Source organism: Oncorhynchus mykiss, chromosome 16 (genome assembly GCF_013265735.2).
Source record: "Oncorhynchus mykiss isolate Arlee chromosome 16, USDA_OmykA_1.1, whole genome shotgun sequence".
NCBI lineage: Eukaryota > Metazoa > Chordata > Actinopteri > Salmoniformes > Salmonidae > Oncorhynchus > Oncorhynchus mykiss.
Window position 1 is genome coordinate 53,348,058 of NC_048580.1, and position 14,732 is coordinate 53,362,789.

Here is a 14,732-nt window from a genome sequence, read left to right on the forward strand (position 1 = left end):
TCATCTCGAGGAGACAGAACGTGTCTCCTTCCTGAGCTGTATGACGGCTGCGTGGTCCCATGGTGTTTATACTTGCGTACTATTGTTTGTACAGATGAACGTGGTACCTTCAGGCGTTTGGAAATTGCTCCCAAGGTTGAACCAGACTTGTGGAGGTCTACAATTTGTTTTCTTGTCTTGGCTGATTTCTTTTGATTTTCCAATGATGTCAAGCAAAGAGACAGAGTTTGAAGGTAGGCCTTGAATTACATCCACAGGTACATCAAATTATGTCAATTAGCTTATCAGAAGCTTCTAAAGCCATGACATCCTTTTCTGGAATTTTCCAAGCATTTTAAAGGCACAGTCAACTTAGTGTATGTAAACTTCTGACCCACTGGAATTGTGATACAGTGAATTATAAGTGAAATAATCTGTCTGTAAACAATTGTTGGAAAAATTACTTGTGTCATGCACAAAGTAGATGTCCTAACCGACTTGCCAAAACTATAGTTTGTTAACAAGAAATTTGTGGAGTGGTTGAAAAACGAGTTAATGACTCCAACCTAAGTGTTTGTAAACTTCCGACTTCAACTGTAGATGTTTTGACACTTGGTTAAGCTCGAATAAAGTAAAGAATTGTAAGCATTTCGTTTTATGTAATTCACAAAATAAAGCAGAGTCTATGATGGATTGTTTAAGTATAAGGATCCAGTCTAGACTGATATGCAAGTTTGAGACTTTGGTCCCACAAACAAATTTAACCATCCCGTTCAACCCTAACCCAACCACATTAGTTATTGTCAAATGTTTACATTACAAACATCCTTTGTGTCGGGTCGTTTCATGGCATGCGCCCAAGTGCTGCCCAGGCTATTCCATATACTCTGCAAAAAAAGTTAACATTAGTAGACTATCCATAAGTCATGTAGACAAACCAAACTGTACATGCTAACAAGACTCTTTGCCCATCAGCATACTTTGGCTACTCGGCTAATTTGACCAGTTTCTGGGTAGCTCTTTGTCATTACCTTTCCTTCGCCTTCCATGGTGATTGATCAACGAAGTATAGATGGTTGTCGGGATACCTCGCAGAAGACAGGACACAATTATGCAGACGTCTTCTAGTATCCTTTTATCTCCAGTGGGGAAACTAAAATCCAGTGCTTACTACACCGTCGTTAGCCTTTGTAAATACTGATATTAAAGTTTTTAAAAAACATTGAAAATCCACAATTCATTATTACAATTTCATTATGCGGTCTTTACTCATCTATTTTATGATACGCGAGTATACCTACCGTTCGTTATAGGCTCCCATTGATACGTTCTTACTGGACATAAACCGGTTAATATTATTCAATCAGCTTTCAATGTTATTGACTGTCGGCAGCTTCGGAGCGAGCGATTCCGAGGAGTGGGAGAGAGCCTGTTTGTAAAATATGATTCTAATTGGCTGTGGATAGCTCGGCAGATGACGTAGATCATTGCGTACTACTGTAGAAGAAAGTTCTGATGGACAGAGCTATTTTCCCACTTCAGTCCATATGTATGTTGCATGTGCTACTTTGAAAAAGTAATTCTAGTATCTAAGGCAAGAGTACTTGTTAATAGATTAGCAATTCAATTATCCATTAGTAACTAACTTATTGCTGTAATATTATGTATTGTCAGGCTACTTTAAAAAGGTAAAGCCTTCAATGTGTGCAGAAGGTATTATAAATTAAAGGAGGCATATCCATGAGGTGATATCTTTCATGAAATTGTTATGAAGTTCTACAGCTGCACCATCGAGAGCATCCTGACAGGTTGCACCACTGCCTGGCATGGCAACCGCTTGGCCTCCGACCGCAGGGCACTACAGATGGTAGTGCGTACAGCGCAGTACATCACTGGGGCCAAGCTTCCTGCCATCCAGGACCACTATACCGGGTGGTGTCAGAGGAAGGCCCTAGAATTGTCAAAGACTCCAGCCACCCTAGTCATGGACTGTTCTCTCTGCTACCGCACGGCAAGCGGTACCGGAGCGCCAAGTCTAGGTCCAAGAGGCTTCTTAACAGCTTCTACCCCCAAGCCATAAGACTCCTGAACAGCTAATCAAAGGGCTACCCAGACCCCTCTTTTACGATGCTGCTACTCTCCGTTTATTATCTATGCATAGTCACTTTAACTCTACCTACATGTACATATCACCTCAATTACCTCGACTAACCAGTGCCCCCGCACATTGACTCTGTACCGGTACCCCCTGTATATAGCCTCGCTATTGTTATTTTACTGCTGCTGTTTAATTATTTGTTACTTTTATACCTATCAATTTTTTACTTAACACTTATTTTTCTTAACTTCTTAAAGCATTGTTGGTTAAGGGCTCGTAAGCAAGCATTTCACTGTAAGGTGAACATTTGATTTGAAGTTCAATGATAAAGACAGACAAGCTGTTTAGATGTTGGGCTGGTCTGAAAGTAACTGAGTGGCATGTGCTCTGGTGGAAGTGAATAGTAGCATAGCGTTGCTTTAGGAACATGGCCATTGTTGAGTTACTTGGGGATTAGATTAATTAAATGTTCAAGCAGTGAGGACATATGAATCAGACCATATCTTGGGGTGACTAAGCATAATACTTGTTCAGTTTGAGATAAAAGCACCAAATTTGGCACATATTGTATACAAATATTTAGATATCGTGCCAATCGCAGGTCTGGCTCCATGGCAGATATCTTCCAAAATAGGTGATGGAGCTTTTAATTAATATACAAACTCCCACAATAATTTTTCTGGATTTTTCTAAATGTCAGATTGTTCTGATAAGATGTCACTAGGGTGTCTATGTGTGTTTACCAACCACTATACCACTGATCAGAACATTCCCTACATTGTTTTGGGCCAGCATAATACAGGTTGACTGACGAAAATAAATAAACAAGTCCTTGAACGAGCAGCTTGGCATGAACGTTGATGCAGGAGTAAACAGCACACGACTGACAGGAACAGTCGTACTGGCAGCAATGACTTGAGCAGTGCCGTTTCTAGACATAAGCAACAACCATCCGCTAGGGGACCCCCAAAACAAAAATAAAATGAAAAAGCAGCAGTTATTCTCTTGCGTCAGTCACTCACAGTCACTTAATTAGGCCATGTCAGCGAACATTTTATAGATAGCTGGCTAGACTCACCTAGCAATCTAAACCTTGTAGTGGCAGAATTACTGACTGAGTACGCAAGGCATGTGTCCAGGGGCCCTGACCTCCAGTGGGCCCCAATTGATTTTGTTTGTCACGGTCACTCAGATATCATATGAATATTGCATAACCCATGGCAACATGTTTTTTATTTTACCTTTATTTAACCAGGTAGGCTAGTTGAGAACAAGTTCTCATTTGCAACTGCGACCTGGCCAAGATAAAACATAGCAATTCGACACATACAACACAGAGTTACACATGGAATAAACGAAACATAGTCAATAATACAGCGGAACAAAAGAAAACAAAATGTCTATGTACAGTGAGTGCAAATGAGGTAAGATAAGGGAGTTAAGGCAATAAATGGACCATGGTGGCGAAGTAATTACAATATAGCAATTGAAACACTGGAATGGTAGAAGTGCAGAAGATGAATGTGCAAGTAGAGATACTGGGGTGCAAAGGAGCAAGATAAATAAATACTGTATGGGGATGAGGTAGGTAGATAGCCCATCTGTAAACAGCCCATCTATGTACAGGTGCAGTGATCTGAGAATGGCAGGACATTGGCAGTACTTATGCTTTAAAACTGTATAATTTCTTCTCCACCCCTTGGACAAAAAGTGTAGAACTGCAAGAAATTATAATGTTGAAAACACGGCTACATTTCCATAGGAGTTGTTCCTGTCAGTCGTATGCTGTTTACTCCTGCATCGTGGTAATGCTAAGCTGCTCTTTCCTGGATGTGTTTTTTTTTTTTCAACCTTTCATTTTTAAGATGGGTGCCACAGCCCTCTCATGCCAGATCTGTGATGGCATGTTATCAAAATATTTTCTAAACACAAATCTACCTCTAGGCCAAATTAGCCACACCACTAATACAAGATTGGCATTGTAAATAGTTTGGGAAGTGAACCTGTTGTCACGTTCTGACCTTAGTTCCTTTATGTCTTTATTTTAGTTGGTCAGGGCGTGAGTTGGGGTGGGCATTCTGTGTTGTTTTTCTATGTTTTGTTCTGTTATATTTCTATGTGTTTGGCCTAGTATGGTCCTCAATCAGATGCAGGTGTCAGTCGTTGTCTCTGATTGGGAGTCATATTTAGGTAGCCTGTTTTCTATTGTGTTTTGTGGGTGGTTGTATCCTGTGTTAGTGTTTTCACCATACGGGACTGTTTCGGTTGTTTGTACTTTTGTTCTGTTGATTTATTAAATATATCATTATGGACACTTACCACGCTGCACATTGGTCTGATCCTTGCTACTCCTCCTCTGAAGAAGAGGAATTTCGTTACACCTGTTTATCAGGAGGAGCAATTGTCCCTCACATGAACATTACATGTTTCATGTAGACTCTTAATCTGTTTGCGTAGGCTACGCCATCATGTTACTGGCAAGGTAATGTCCACTTTTAAAACAAATAATGAACATTATGGACATAACTGTGAATATGGAGCCCGAGGTGACTAAATTCTCAGTCTTGAAAATGCCTGAAAATTAATGACACTTTTGTAGCTTTGGCAACTATGTGTGTGTTGTTCTATACCTGTTTGCTAATCTCCCTGTAGGCTTTACAGACGCTACACACCTTGGCTGCAACCCTTCTAATTTAGTGTAATTAAAATTCCACAATCCATGTGGAATTATGGGTCTCTGGCAGCGTTTGGAACTGCCAATCTGTGGTCAAGAACGTGGAGTTCATCTCAGCCTATGCTGCCCCTCAGTCCCTTTAATGTTTGGCCCTGACGGAGACATGGATCACCCCAGAGAACACTGCTATTCCAGCTGCTCTCTTCATCGGACTACGTTTTCTCTCATAATCCAAGTGCATCTGGTCGCCGCAGTGGTGGCACAGGGCTACTCATTTTCTCCTTCTCTCACCTGTCCATCTCCTCATTTGAATTCAATGCTGTCACTTGTCCACTAAAGCTTAACATTGTCTTCGATCACCCAATAGGTGCCCTTAGAGAGTTCCTCAATGAGCTTGACACCTTGAAAAGCAAATTTCTTTACAATGGCACATCACTCTTTGTACTTGGCGACTTCAACCTCTATAGACGTCTGCCTTCGATTATCTTTCCACTCTTTTGACCTCACCCTTTCCCAATCCCCTCCAACTCACAATGCAAGCAATACGCTCACAAGGCAAGCAATACTAGAGGCTGTTCACCTAGTATTCTCACTGCAACCCCCTGATCCCTATTTTGTTTCCCTTTGTCTCCCTTTCCACCAACCCTAGCCACTCAGCCCCTACCCAGATGGTCATGAGCCGTCGCAATCTCCCACCACGCCATCGTCTATTCTATCATCTCTCCCTTCTGCTAAATCCTTCTCCCTCCTGTTTCATCAACTCATCCCTGACCACTGGTTGCGTCCCCTCTGACTTCAAAATGGCCCGAGTTGCTCCCCTCCTCAAGAAACCAACACTCGACTCATCTGATGTCAAAAACTATAGACCTGTATCCCTTCTTTAGGTTCTTTCCAAAACATTTGAGCATGTTGTAGTGGAAATATAAAGAGAGTGAACAAAGGGGAACGATGATGGCCAGTGAATTGCTGACGCCGAGTATTGGTAGAATGACACCATCTGTGGGCTATCACAGGGGTCAAACACCTTATCTGTGGCAATCTCAATGAAGACATTACCACAGAACTTCTAGGGTCACTGAAGCCAGGAGGGGTGAAGACTGATGCAACTTGAACCGACTAAAATTAATTAAAACAATTAGATTGTCATGTTTGGATTATGAACTCTTGAAACAAAGAGCTATGAATTTTGACATGTGTCATTGTATGGTAAGTGCTATGGATTTATTGTTACAGAGTAACTGTTATTCTGTTTGTCGGATGGCGACTAGTTCAAAGAGGAGCGACACAGGGATGTGCCTGTATAATTTAGATTGGAGTTGTGATGACTAGATCCAAGAATTTGTGTGTTGTTTTCATGTCTTTGTTTTAATGTTTTGGGCCATGCAAAGTGATGTTAATTAGACTGGAGATGCTGGGATTTGGAGCTCTTGGAATAATAATAAAAACTGGGTTTAAAAACATTGATTATGGAGTCTTAGGAAAACCGATCTCCTGATGTACATTTGTATGTCATAGTGGTGAATTTTCTATGCTGCTAAGACATTTTGTATTCTTTTTATCAAAGATTTCTGATATGTACCATTTGTTAAATGTGTTATGTTCTTATTATCTTTAAATGGATACGAACCGTAGTCCTCACATTTCTGAGGACTATTACTTCTTATTATTTGGTGAAGTGTCTAGCAGTAAATGTTATTAGCAATATACATAGCATGTATGCTCGGTCTCTAACTGTGCTTCTCTGAGCTTAGGTTACCTAAATCATTTAATGCTTGGACATTGAGAAGGACATTGCAAGATATTAGCTCTTTGTTCCTTAGCCTCTTAATAATTGCATAACATTTAACCTAGGCACGTGCATCTTATAGTATTCCGGGCGGTGACGCAGGGCTCTCAACCTTGGCTATACCAACTAGACACGATAATGGGCCTATAGCCTTCAAACAATAATAGATAGTACATCTTATTAGGGTCATAGACCCTCTACATTAATTCTCTGTATTTCTCAGACAAAGTGAATTTTCACTATTGTACACGGTCTCTGATCAATTCTCTCGTTATCCCTCTCAGAATGATCTTCTTGACTCTAACCAGGCAGGCTTCAAGACAGGTCACTCAACCGAGAATGCTCTTCTCTGTGTCAGAGGCTCTCCGCACTGTCGAAGCTGACTCGCTCTCCTCTTTTTATCCTCCTAGATCTAGCCGCCGCCTTCGACACCGTGAAACATCAGATCCTCCTCTCCACGCTCTCAGGGCTGGGCGTCTCAGGCTCTGCACACTCTTTGATTGCATCCTACCTGGCAGACTGCTCCTACCATGTGACGTGGAAAGAATACTCTCACTATTGGTCTCCCCCAGGGCTTGGTTCTAGGTCCTCTCCTCTTCCCTCTCTACACCAAGTCACTCAGCTTTGTCATATCCTCACATGGCCTCTCCCATCATTGCTATGTGGATGACACTCTACTTTTCTCCTTCCCTCCTGACACCCAGGAGGCGACTGGTATCTCAGCTTGGATGTCGTTCCACCACCTCAAGCTCAACAAGACGGAGCTGCTCTTCCTCCCAGAGAAGACCTGCCTGCTCAAAGACCTCTCCATCCCGGTTGACAACTCTACAGTGTCGCCTTCCCAGAGTGCAAACATCAAGGTTCGTGACCCTGGACAACACCAGGGTCACGTTCTCTGCAAACATCAAAGCAGTGACTCGCTCCTGCAGGTTCATGCTCTACAACATCCGTAGAGTACGACCCTACCTCACACAGGTCCTAATCCAGGCAGTTGTCATCTCCCGTCTGGACTACTGCAACACGCTGGCTGGGTTCCCCGCTTGTGCCATCAAACCCCTGCAACTTATCCAGAACGCTATACTGGCTTTCAACCTTCCCAAGTTCTCCCATGCTACCCAGATCCTCCGCACATTCCATTGGCTTCCAGTCAAAGCTCGCATCCACTACAAGACCATGGTGCTTGCCTACGGAGCAGCAAGAGGAACTGTCTCTCTCTACCACTATGCTCAAACCCTACACTCCAACCCGAGCACATAATTTCTGCCACCTCAGGTCTCTTGGCTCTCCCACCCCTACGGGAGGCCCGCTCCTGCTCAGCCCAGTCCAAGCTCTTCTCTGTCCTGGCACCCCAATGGTGGAATCTGAAGCTAGGACAGCACCGTCCTTGCCCATCTTCCGAAAGCACCTAAAACCCTACCTCTTCAAAGAATATCTGAAATAATCCCCCTCACCTCAACCCCTCCCCCCTAAAAAAATAAAAAACTTAAACACTTGCACCCCCCCCTCTTTGCTCTGACTTTGCTGATAGCTACTTTGAGGAAAAGTTTACTTACTACTGTATGCCTGTGATGTGGTTGTCCCACCTAGCCACCCTAAGATGAATGCACTAACTGTAAGGTGCTCTGGATAAGAGTGTCTGCTAAATGACTCAAATTTAAAATGTAACAATGGTCATTGCTTGTATTAAAAAGGAAAACAGGCCAATTCCATAAATGGGTACAAGACACTTTAAAAGACACGCACAGCAATAATACTGGATTGGAGTTTTGCAAGTGGAGGGATGGGACATTTAGTAGATCTGGTTTACAGGTCAAAGCCACCAGAGGAACAATAACTATAGGACAAAAATATCAATAGGTTTGGTCTTACTACTAATAAAAAAATGGGACTGAAGTACACTACTTTTCCACAGAAAGGGTAAATGTGCTGAGGTCAATGGCTTTATTGACGCCAACCTTTGTTCCTGACAGTAGGGTGCTGTCCGGTCATCAATGCCAAAATCAAAAAAACATATATTTTGCGAGGTGCAGGAAAGACCTACGTGCAGACTACTGCTCCAAGAGCAAATGAATGCAAAACTTGGGTCCATATGATTTAATCAATACACTTTGAAAGTGAACATAAACAATACTGTTAAAAGAAAGAATGGGTGGAGGTTTGGTGGGATCAGTATTGTTTAATATATCAAAAGAGAATTCTTGAATGCAAGCCATTGCGAACACCTTGTGTCCAAAGCCATGCAACATGATCAAAAACATCCAGGTTTGGAAAATACATTCATACAAAACAGTACAGATAGTTTAATACAAAGCAAACTATTACAGTATATAATGAAAGACAGAACTGACAGGTAATGAATGAGCCATTTAGCAGAAACAGGAATCCCATTCTTCCACCTACCAGACTGGTTGTTATTGAATGGGTTTCTGCTTTGGTTGTGCTGTAACTAGTGAAGATATAGATAGCCCCTGCATGCAAGACACGGGGTCCTCCTCTGTCATGATAATAGGCCTAATGGATTCGCAAGGGTCACCTTAGTTAGCCGACCATTGACTGACTGACGGACCAACAATGATAAACACAACACATTGTGAACATAGCAGCAGTTCAGGATAAGCAAATACAATAAACAGACCACATCCACAACAGTATGGCCTAGTAGTCAGAGAAAGAAAATGGCTTCCTTATTGCTTGTTTACATGTTAATTGGTGAACTACTACTACACCTGCGTACATAATAAGCTAAGCATTGTCTAGTTTAGTAATTTTGTCCTGTAAACAAATTCCCCAAAATAACATTTGATTTATTACTGCAGCTATATTTTTTTCTGTGATAAATATTTTGTGTATTGGGTCATTACACCCACTACGGGCCACAATGCTAGAATGGAAACAGTAGGGTGGAGAGCACAATGGGCGTTTGCAATCCAATATCTGCATGGCGTCATCTACCACTGAAAGGACTTCCACCACACAGAGGCTACAGTTAGAGAGAGCCCAATATGTTTTTACCAAGTTGTGTGCTAGCCAAACAAACAGCTTTTTCATGACGAGACAAAACTTCTAAAAAGCTTTATTTGGAATGAACGAGCATGTCACTTTCACCGGGATAGCAGAACAAGCTAGGGCAGTCAACTGATGTTCACAAGGAAGAACAAGGTCTGCACTGTCATAATAATGACATTGCTCACTTGTTCCAGGCTCATTTGATAATATATTATGTCTGTCCCTCCCTCTCACCTGTCCTGGCAGTGTCGCATTGTTTCTCTCATGTAAGTACAGGTGAGAGAGTGCTTATCTGGACAGTTCCTAGTGCTGACTGTAATCACCCTGGGTACAGTTGCTATTTTAAGGAAATGCTTTGATACCAGCACCTCTGACACTGGGATGATGCTGTGGTAGGATGTAACATACAGGTCTTAGGACCAGATTTACTAAGCATTTGCACTTGTGCAAAGTTGCCACCTATCATTTGCAGAAGGGAATAATTTCTTAAAGCTAAACCATATTGTTTTCATTTAAACTCAATTCTAACTTTTATTTTACCTTTTGTGTTTAATTTGATTCCCTCTGAAAAAAATTTAACTTCAAACTTTGCACCAGCGCAATTGTTTTTGTTGAACGTCTTGCATGTGAGACCAATGTGAGTTTGAAACACACACTTTTGTCTTGCAGTTGTTGTTGGTGAGGGCTGAGGGCTGTGGCTGGGTGTGAACTGGCTGATGGCCACCTTGACTTCCCTTGAGAGAGGATGAGCTCGGCTACAAACATGACACCTAATCCAGGCAGTCATGTGACCTCCATAGTGCTGCTGGCTCATGGGAATACTCCCTGCCTCCAGGATGACTCAACTTCACATGACAGGAACCTGATCCCCTCCCCACCTGCCTGCTCTGACACCTGAGGCCCACCTGCTCCCGCTGCCTAATCCAGCATCCTGCCTCCATCCTGCCTCCAACCTCCAATCCCAGCCTAGCACAGGTGACGGACATCCAAACTGGCCAATCCAGAGTACAGAGAAAATACACATGGTATAAGTGCTTTGAGACACTATGCACAAATAATAAATCATGAAAGTAGGCCTAGTAAATACACACAAGGTCATGGGTAGAACAGTCAAGGAAGTTGTATAGGTGGCATGGCAGAGCACAAATATTGAGGAAGGCTGGCGCAAGGACTTTTTCCCTCAAAACAACTACTGTTATTCACTCTTTTAAACCAGTGCCTAGCAAGCATATTGTACAGTAGTGGCGATTTAAACTTTTTACTGGGTAGCCCTGCCTGCCATCATTTCTGACACTCTCTCTCTGTCCTGGACCTACTGTAAAGTTGAATGGGATCTGCCAGTTCACTGAGTTCAAACAGGAAGATCAAGACCTGATCCAGAGGTTGGTGGCGGCAAAAGACTCACCAGTGTCATGACGTTGGCCTGGGGGTAGGTTTATGACAGTCATAAATACCTCTTCCACCCTTTTTCCTCTCTCTACCCTACTGGTGTTACATTTGCAAACCCCTTGGTTAACATAGAGATTCTGGGAACATCAGAAGGTGGGGGGGAAATGAACTATATTCTGGTAATCCGACCAATTGAACATATGTGGTGGTACTTAATGAATATGATGTCAGTTCGGTTGTCATCTGAGACATTCTCATCAATGATAAGATGACAAACTCTACAGAGGAAAGTCTACACATATTTATCAGATTCACATGGAATTGTTCAATTTAAATGTTTTTACATGAAATTATTCGTGATGGGATGAAATGTGATTTTAGCTACTAAAATGTGAGATTTGGGTTTTCATAAGGTTAGGGCTCTGCTCAATCAGTGGCCTGCCCCTGTGAAGGGACATGGGCTATAAAACTTTTCAAACACGCCCTCCTCTCCCTTCCTATATAAAGCCTTGACGATAATATAACCTCCGGTTCCGAGGATGTGAGGACGACGGTTCGATGTCAGAATGGTTCAGATAATAACTACAGAACGAAGCCAACATATGAAGGAACAGACAGAGTCTACAGAGTCTACTGTCTACCACACAACGACGTTACTGCAACGTATCCAATTGACCACCAGAGACATTCTTCAAAGGACAAAGGACTCGGTTTGGCAACACGGCCTTCCATCTACCACCAACCTACCGAAGCGCAGCTCAGAGTAAATATTTATTGCATTTTCCTGTTCCAAATGGGCGGTAATTTAGAATGCATAAGATACTGTATTTAAGATACCACAGCTTCGCCCTTTGTTCCTCATTCTTCCCGCTCTTTCACTCAAACCCAGCCCCTTTTCTTTTGTGTAACAAGCTGTCATATCTGTTCCGCCCACTAGGGACGTTTTCCTTTGACAATTATTCATAAAGTTATGATTAACTATGTGTATGAGTAATTAGGTATTTAGTAAATAAATAATTACACCCAATTTTGTATTGCTGAGTCAACTTGTTAGCCAGGGTTCGTGCAGATAACCAAGAATTTACAACTTTCAGATGAGACTGAATTAAGGTGACGATTAATATTGACTGCTATAAAATATTACTAGGTCTTTAAGAGTTTATTCGGAAGATAACAGCTCTATAAATATTATGTGGTGCCCCGACTCTCTAGTTAATTACATTTACATGATTAGCTCAATCAGGTGATATTAATTACGGAGAAAGTATTTTATAGAATAGCATGTCATATCACTTAATCCGGCATAGCCAAAGACACGACACCAGTGTACCCAAAACAAGTACCCCCACATTCACTTTCTCTCCTGCTCTTGTCCCTGTCATCAAGGGTACCATTTTGTAATAGAGGTTGACACCGTTGAAAGGTTCGTTGCACAGCATGAAAGTGGGGTGTCAAATGGAACCCATCACTCCCACAAAGATGGTGACATGACATCAGCACAGTGCATGCAGTTTCAAGCCACAATTATGTGGCAAGAGTACTCAGTTTGCTCTGTTGGCGAAATACTGTAGGGCCATTATTCCCTTTCCCCAATTAGGACAACTTTGCCTCTTTGTTTCCTGCCACTGGGACAAATAGGAGAACAGGCTGGCATCCTGAATTTGACCAGTCATTCAGTGCAATGAGTCATAGCTAGGGACAAGCTGGTAAATGTGCTGACCAATCTATGTAATTAATTGGAGAATCTGCTTCATCAGCTTTGGAATTTTAATGACTGACACCAGCAACTGGAAATCTACATGTGACAGAGACAGTAAAATAACTTGTTCCAGCCTTGAAGGATCTTTCGAAAGTTATCGAACATTTTCTGGGAGATAAAATCCCATCCAGGAGAGTGAAAGTTCAGAACAATCCTTAAAAATGTTCAAATGGTTCCTAGATGAAAAGATCGAAAATGTTGGTCAAGCCCCTATAAAAACAAGAGGAAGTTGCTCTAAAGGGGATGTGAAAAGAAAGGTGGTGAGTTTTGCATATCAGCAAATGGGACGTTTGCATATTTTTTTGAAGTCATTGTGTTTGAGGGATGTAGATGAAAATAGATGTTTAACTAAGCATTGTCGGAACACAGCAAGTGATCCTTTGCTTTCAATGTGAGAAAATGTTTGAACACAGGCCCCTTATGCAGCACCCCAGCAACCTTCCATAGACTTATGCAGAGCTATTAGGGAAACCTGGTAGCAGGGTCCTCTTGGCAGTACTGTATGCTGCTGCCATCTTGTGTAGAATAGCACCTATAACTTTGAGCACAGGAAAGCAGGACCAAATACTGGCCCAACAGAACACCATGGAACAGAAAGCCATTGTAGAAAATATGTCTTGCACATTAATACAATATTGCCACGTACACTGGTAATTTAATACAGAAAATAAGAATATTAACATTGAGCTATTCAAACAATATTGGAAAGCTACATTATGGTGAAATCACAACAATTAATTTGACTGTATAAATACATCTATTTTATTTAACTAGGCAAGTCAGTTAAGAACAAATTCTTATTTTCAATGACAGCCCAGATTTGTACCTTGTCAGCTCGGGGATTTGAACTTGCAACCTTCCGGTCACTAGTCCAACGCTCTAACCACTAGGCTACCCTGCCGCCCCTAGCCAATCCTTACAAAAATACATTTGATGCAAACTTCCCACAAGTTTGTGGCAAATTTGCTGCAAACTAAAACATGTGCCAAAAATGTTGCAAATGTTTGCCACTAGTGGTGAATCTGCAGCAAACCTTTGGCAACAATAATATTTATTTCCACTAGTGGCAAACAGTTCACCTGAGTTTTTTTTGTGGCAGACAATTCTCTCAAGATTCTATTTGAATATGTGGCAAACCTGTGGCAGCAACATTTATTGCCACTAGTGGCAAACAGTTTACCAGAAGCTAATCCTTATTGTGGGTAGCTTCATACAGGTCAGGGACACAAAAGAACTGGCAGGGAAATGTTAAGGGGAAATGGCGGCGAGTACTGCGGACAAAATGGAGGAAATTGAGAAAAAGTCAGTGAAGCAACAGCTGTGCTGGATTGTAAACAATATGGGTGTCAGTTCTGATAGTATGGAGCAGGAGGATGATGGTCAAGGACAAGAATGGTCGGCAGTGGAAAGTCAAATTAGCTCAGTTCATTGGAAATTGTAGATTGTTAATATTTGTGAAAGCCAGGCTCAGCAAGAGACGATTCTGAAAATTGAATAGCTTAATGGGAACAAGCTTAAAAGCCATGTCCCTGGTGGGCCTCCCGAGTGGTCTAAGGTGCTGTGCCACTAGAGATCCTGGTTCAAGTCCAGGATCTGTCGCAACTGGCCGTGACCGGGAGACCCATGGGGCGGCGCACAATTGGCCCAGCTTCGTCCAGTTTAGGGGATGTCTTTGTCCCATCACGCTCTAGTGACTCCTGTGGCGGGCCCGGGCACATGCACGCTGACATGGTAGCCAGGTGTACGGTGTTTCCTCCGACACATTGGTGCGGCTGGCTTCCGGGTTAAGCGAGCATTGTGTCAAGAAGCAGTGCGGCTTGGCTGGGTCGTGTTTAGGAGGACACACGGCTCTCGACCTTCGCGTGTCCGTATGGGAGTTGCAGCGATGGGACAATTGGATACCATGATATTGGTGAGAAAAAGGGGCAAAAAAATAAAATAAAAAGCCATGTCATTGGTGCTTATGCTAGATTGGAGTCATTACTGGGGTCCATAGATGATATTATAGAAAATTTGAAGGGAGGAAGAGGGATTGAGGCCA

General features: G+C 42.3%; 1 protein-coding gene across 4 annotated transcripts in view; it reads right to left on the reverse strand.

Annotated features, from left to right (window-relative positions):
- The window catches only part of LOC110492286 (solute carrier family 2, facilitated glucose transporter member 1-like), a 52,669-nt gene that overhangs the window by 23,734 nt on the left and 14,203 nt on the right, over nt 1-14,732 (reverse strand). For 2 of the 4 annotated variants that reach the window (XM_021566480.2, XM_036947246.1), the window contains exon 1: nt 1,011-1,402. The exons of 1 other annotated variant lie outside the window; for it this stretch is intronic. In XM_021566480.2, the coding sequence (XP_021422155.2) occupies nt 1,011-1,028 (18 nt within the window). In that variant the 5' untranslated portion in view covers nt 1,029-1,402. Of the gene's footprint in view, nt 1-1,010; nt 1,403-14,732 lie in introns of those variants that run through there. One more of the 4 variants, XM_021566481.2, reaches the window with a different exon arrangement.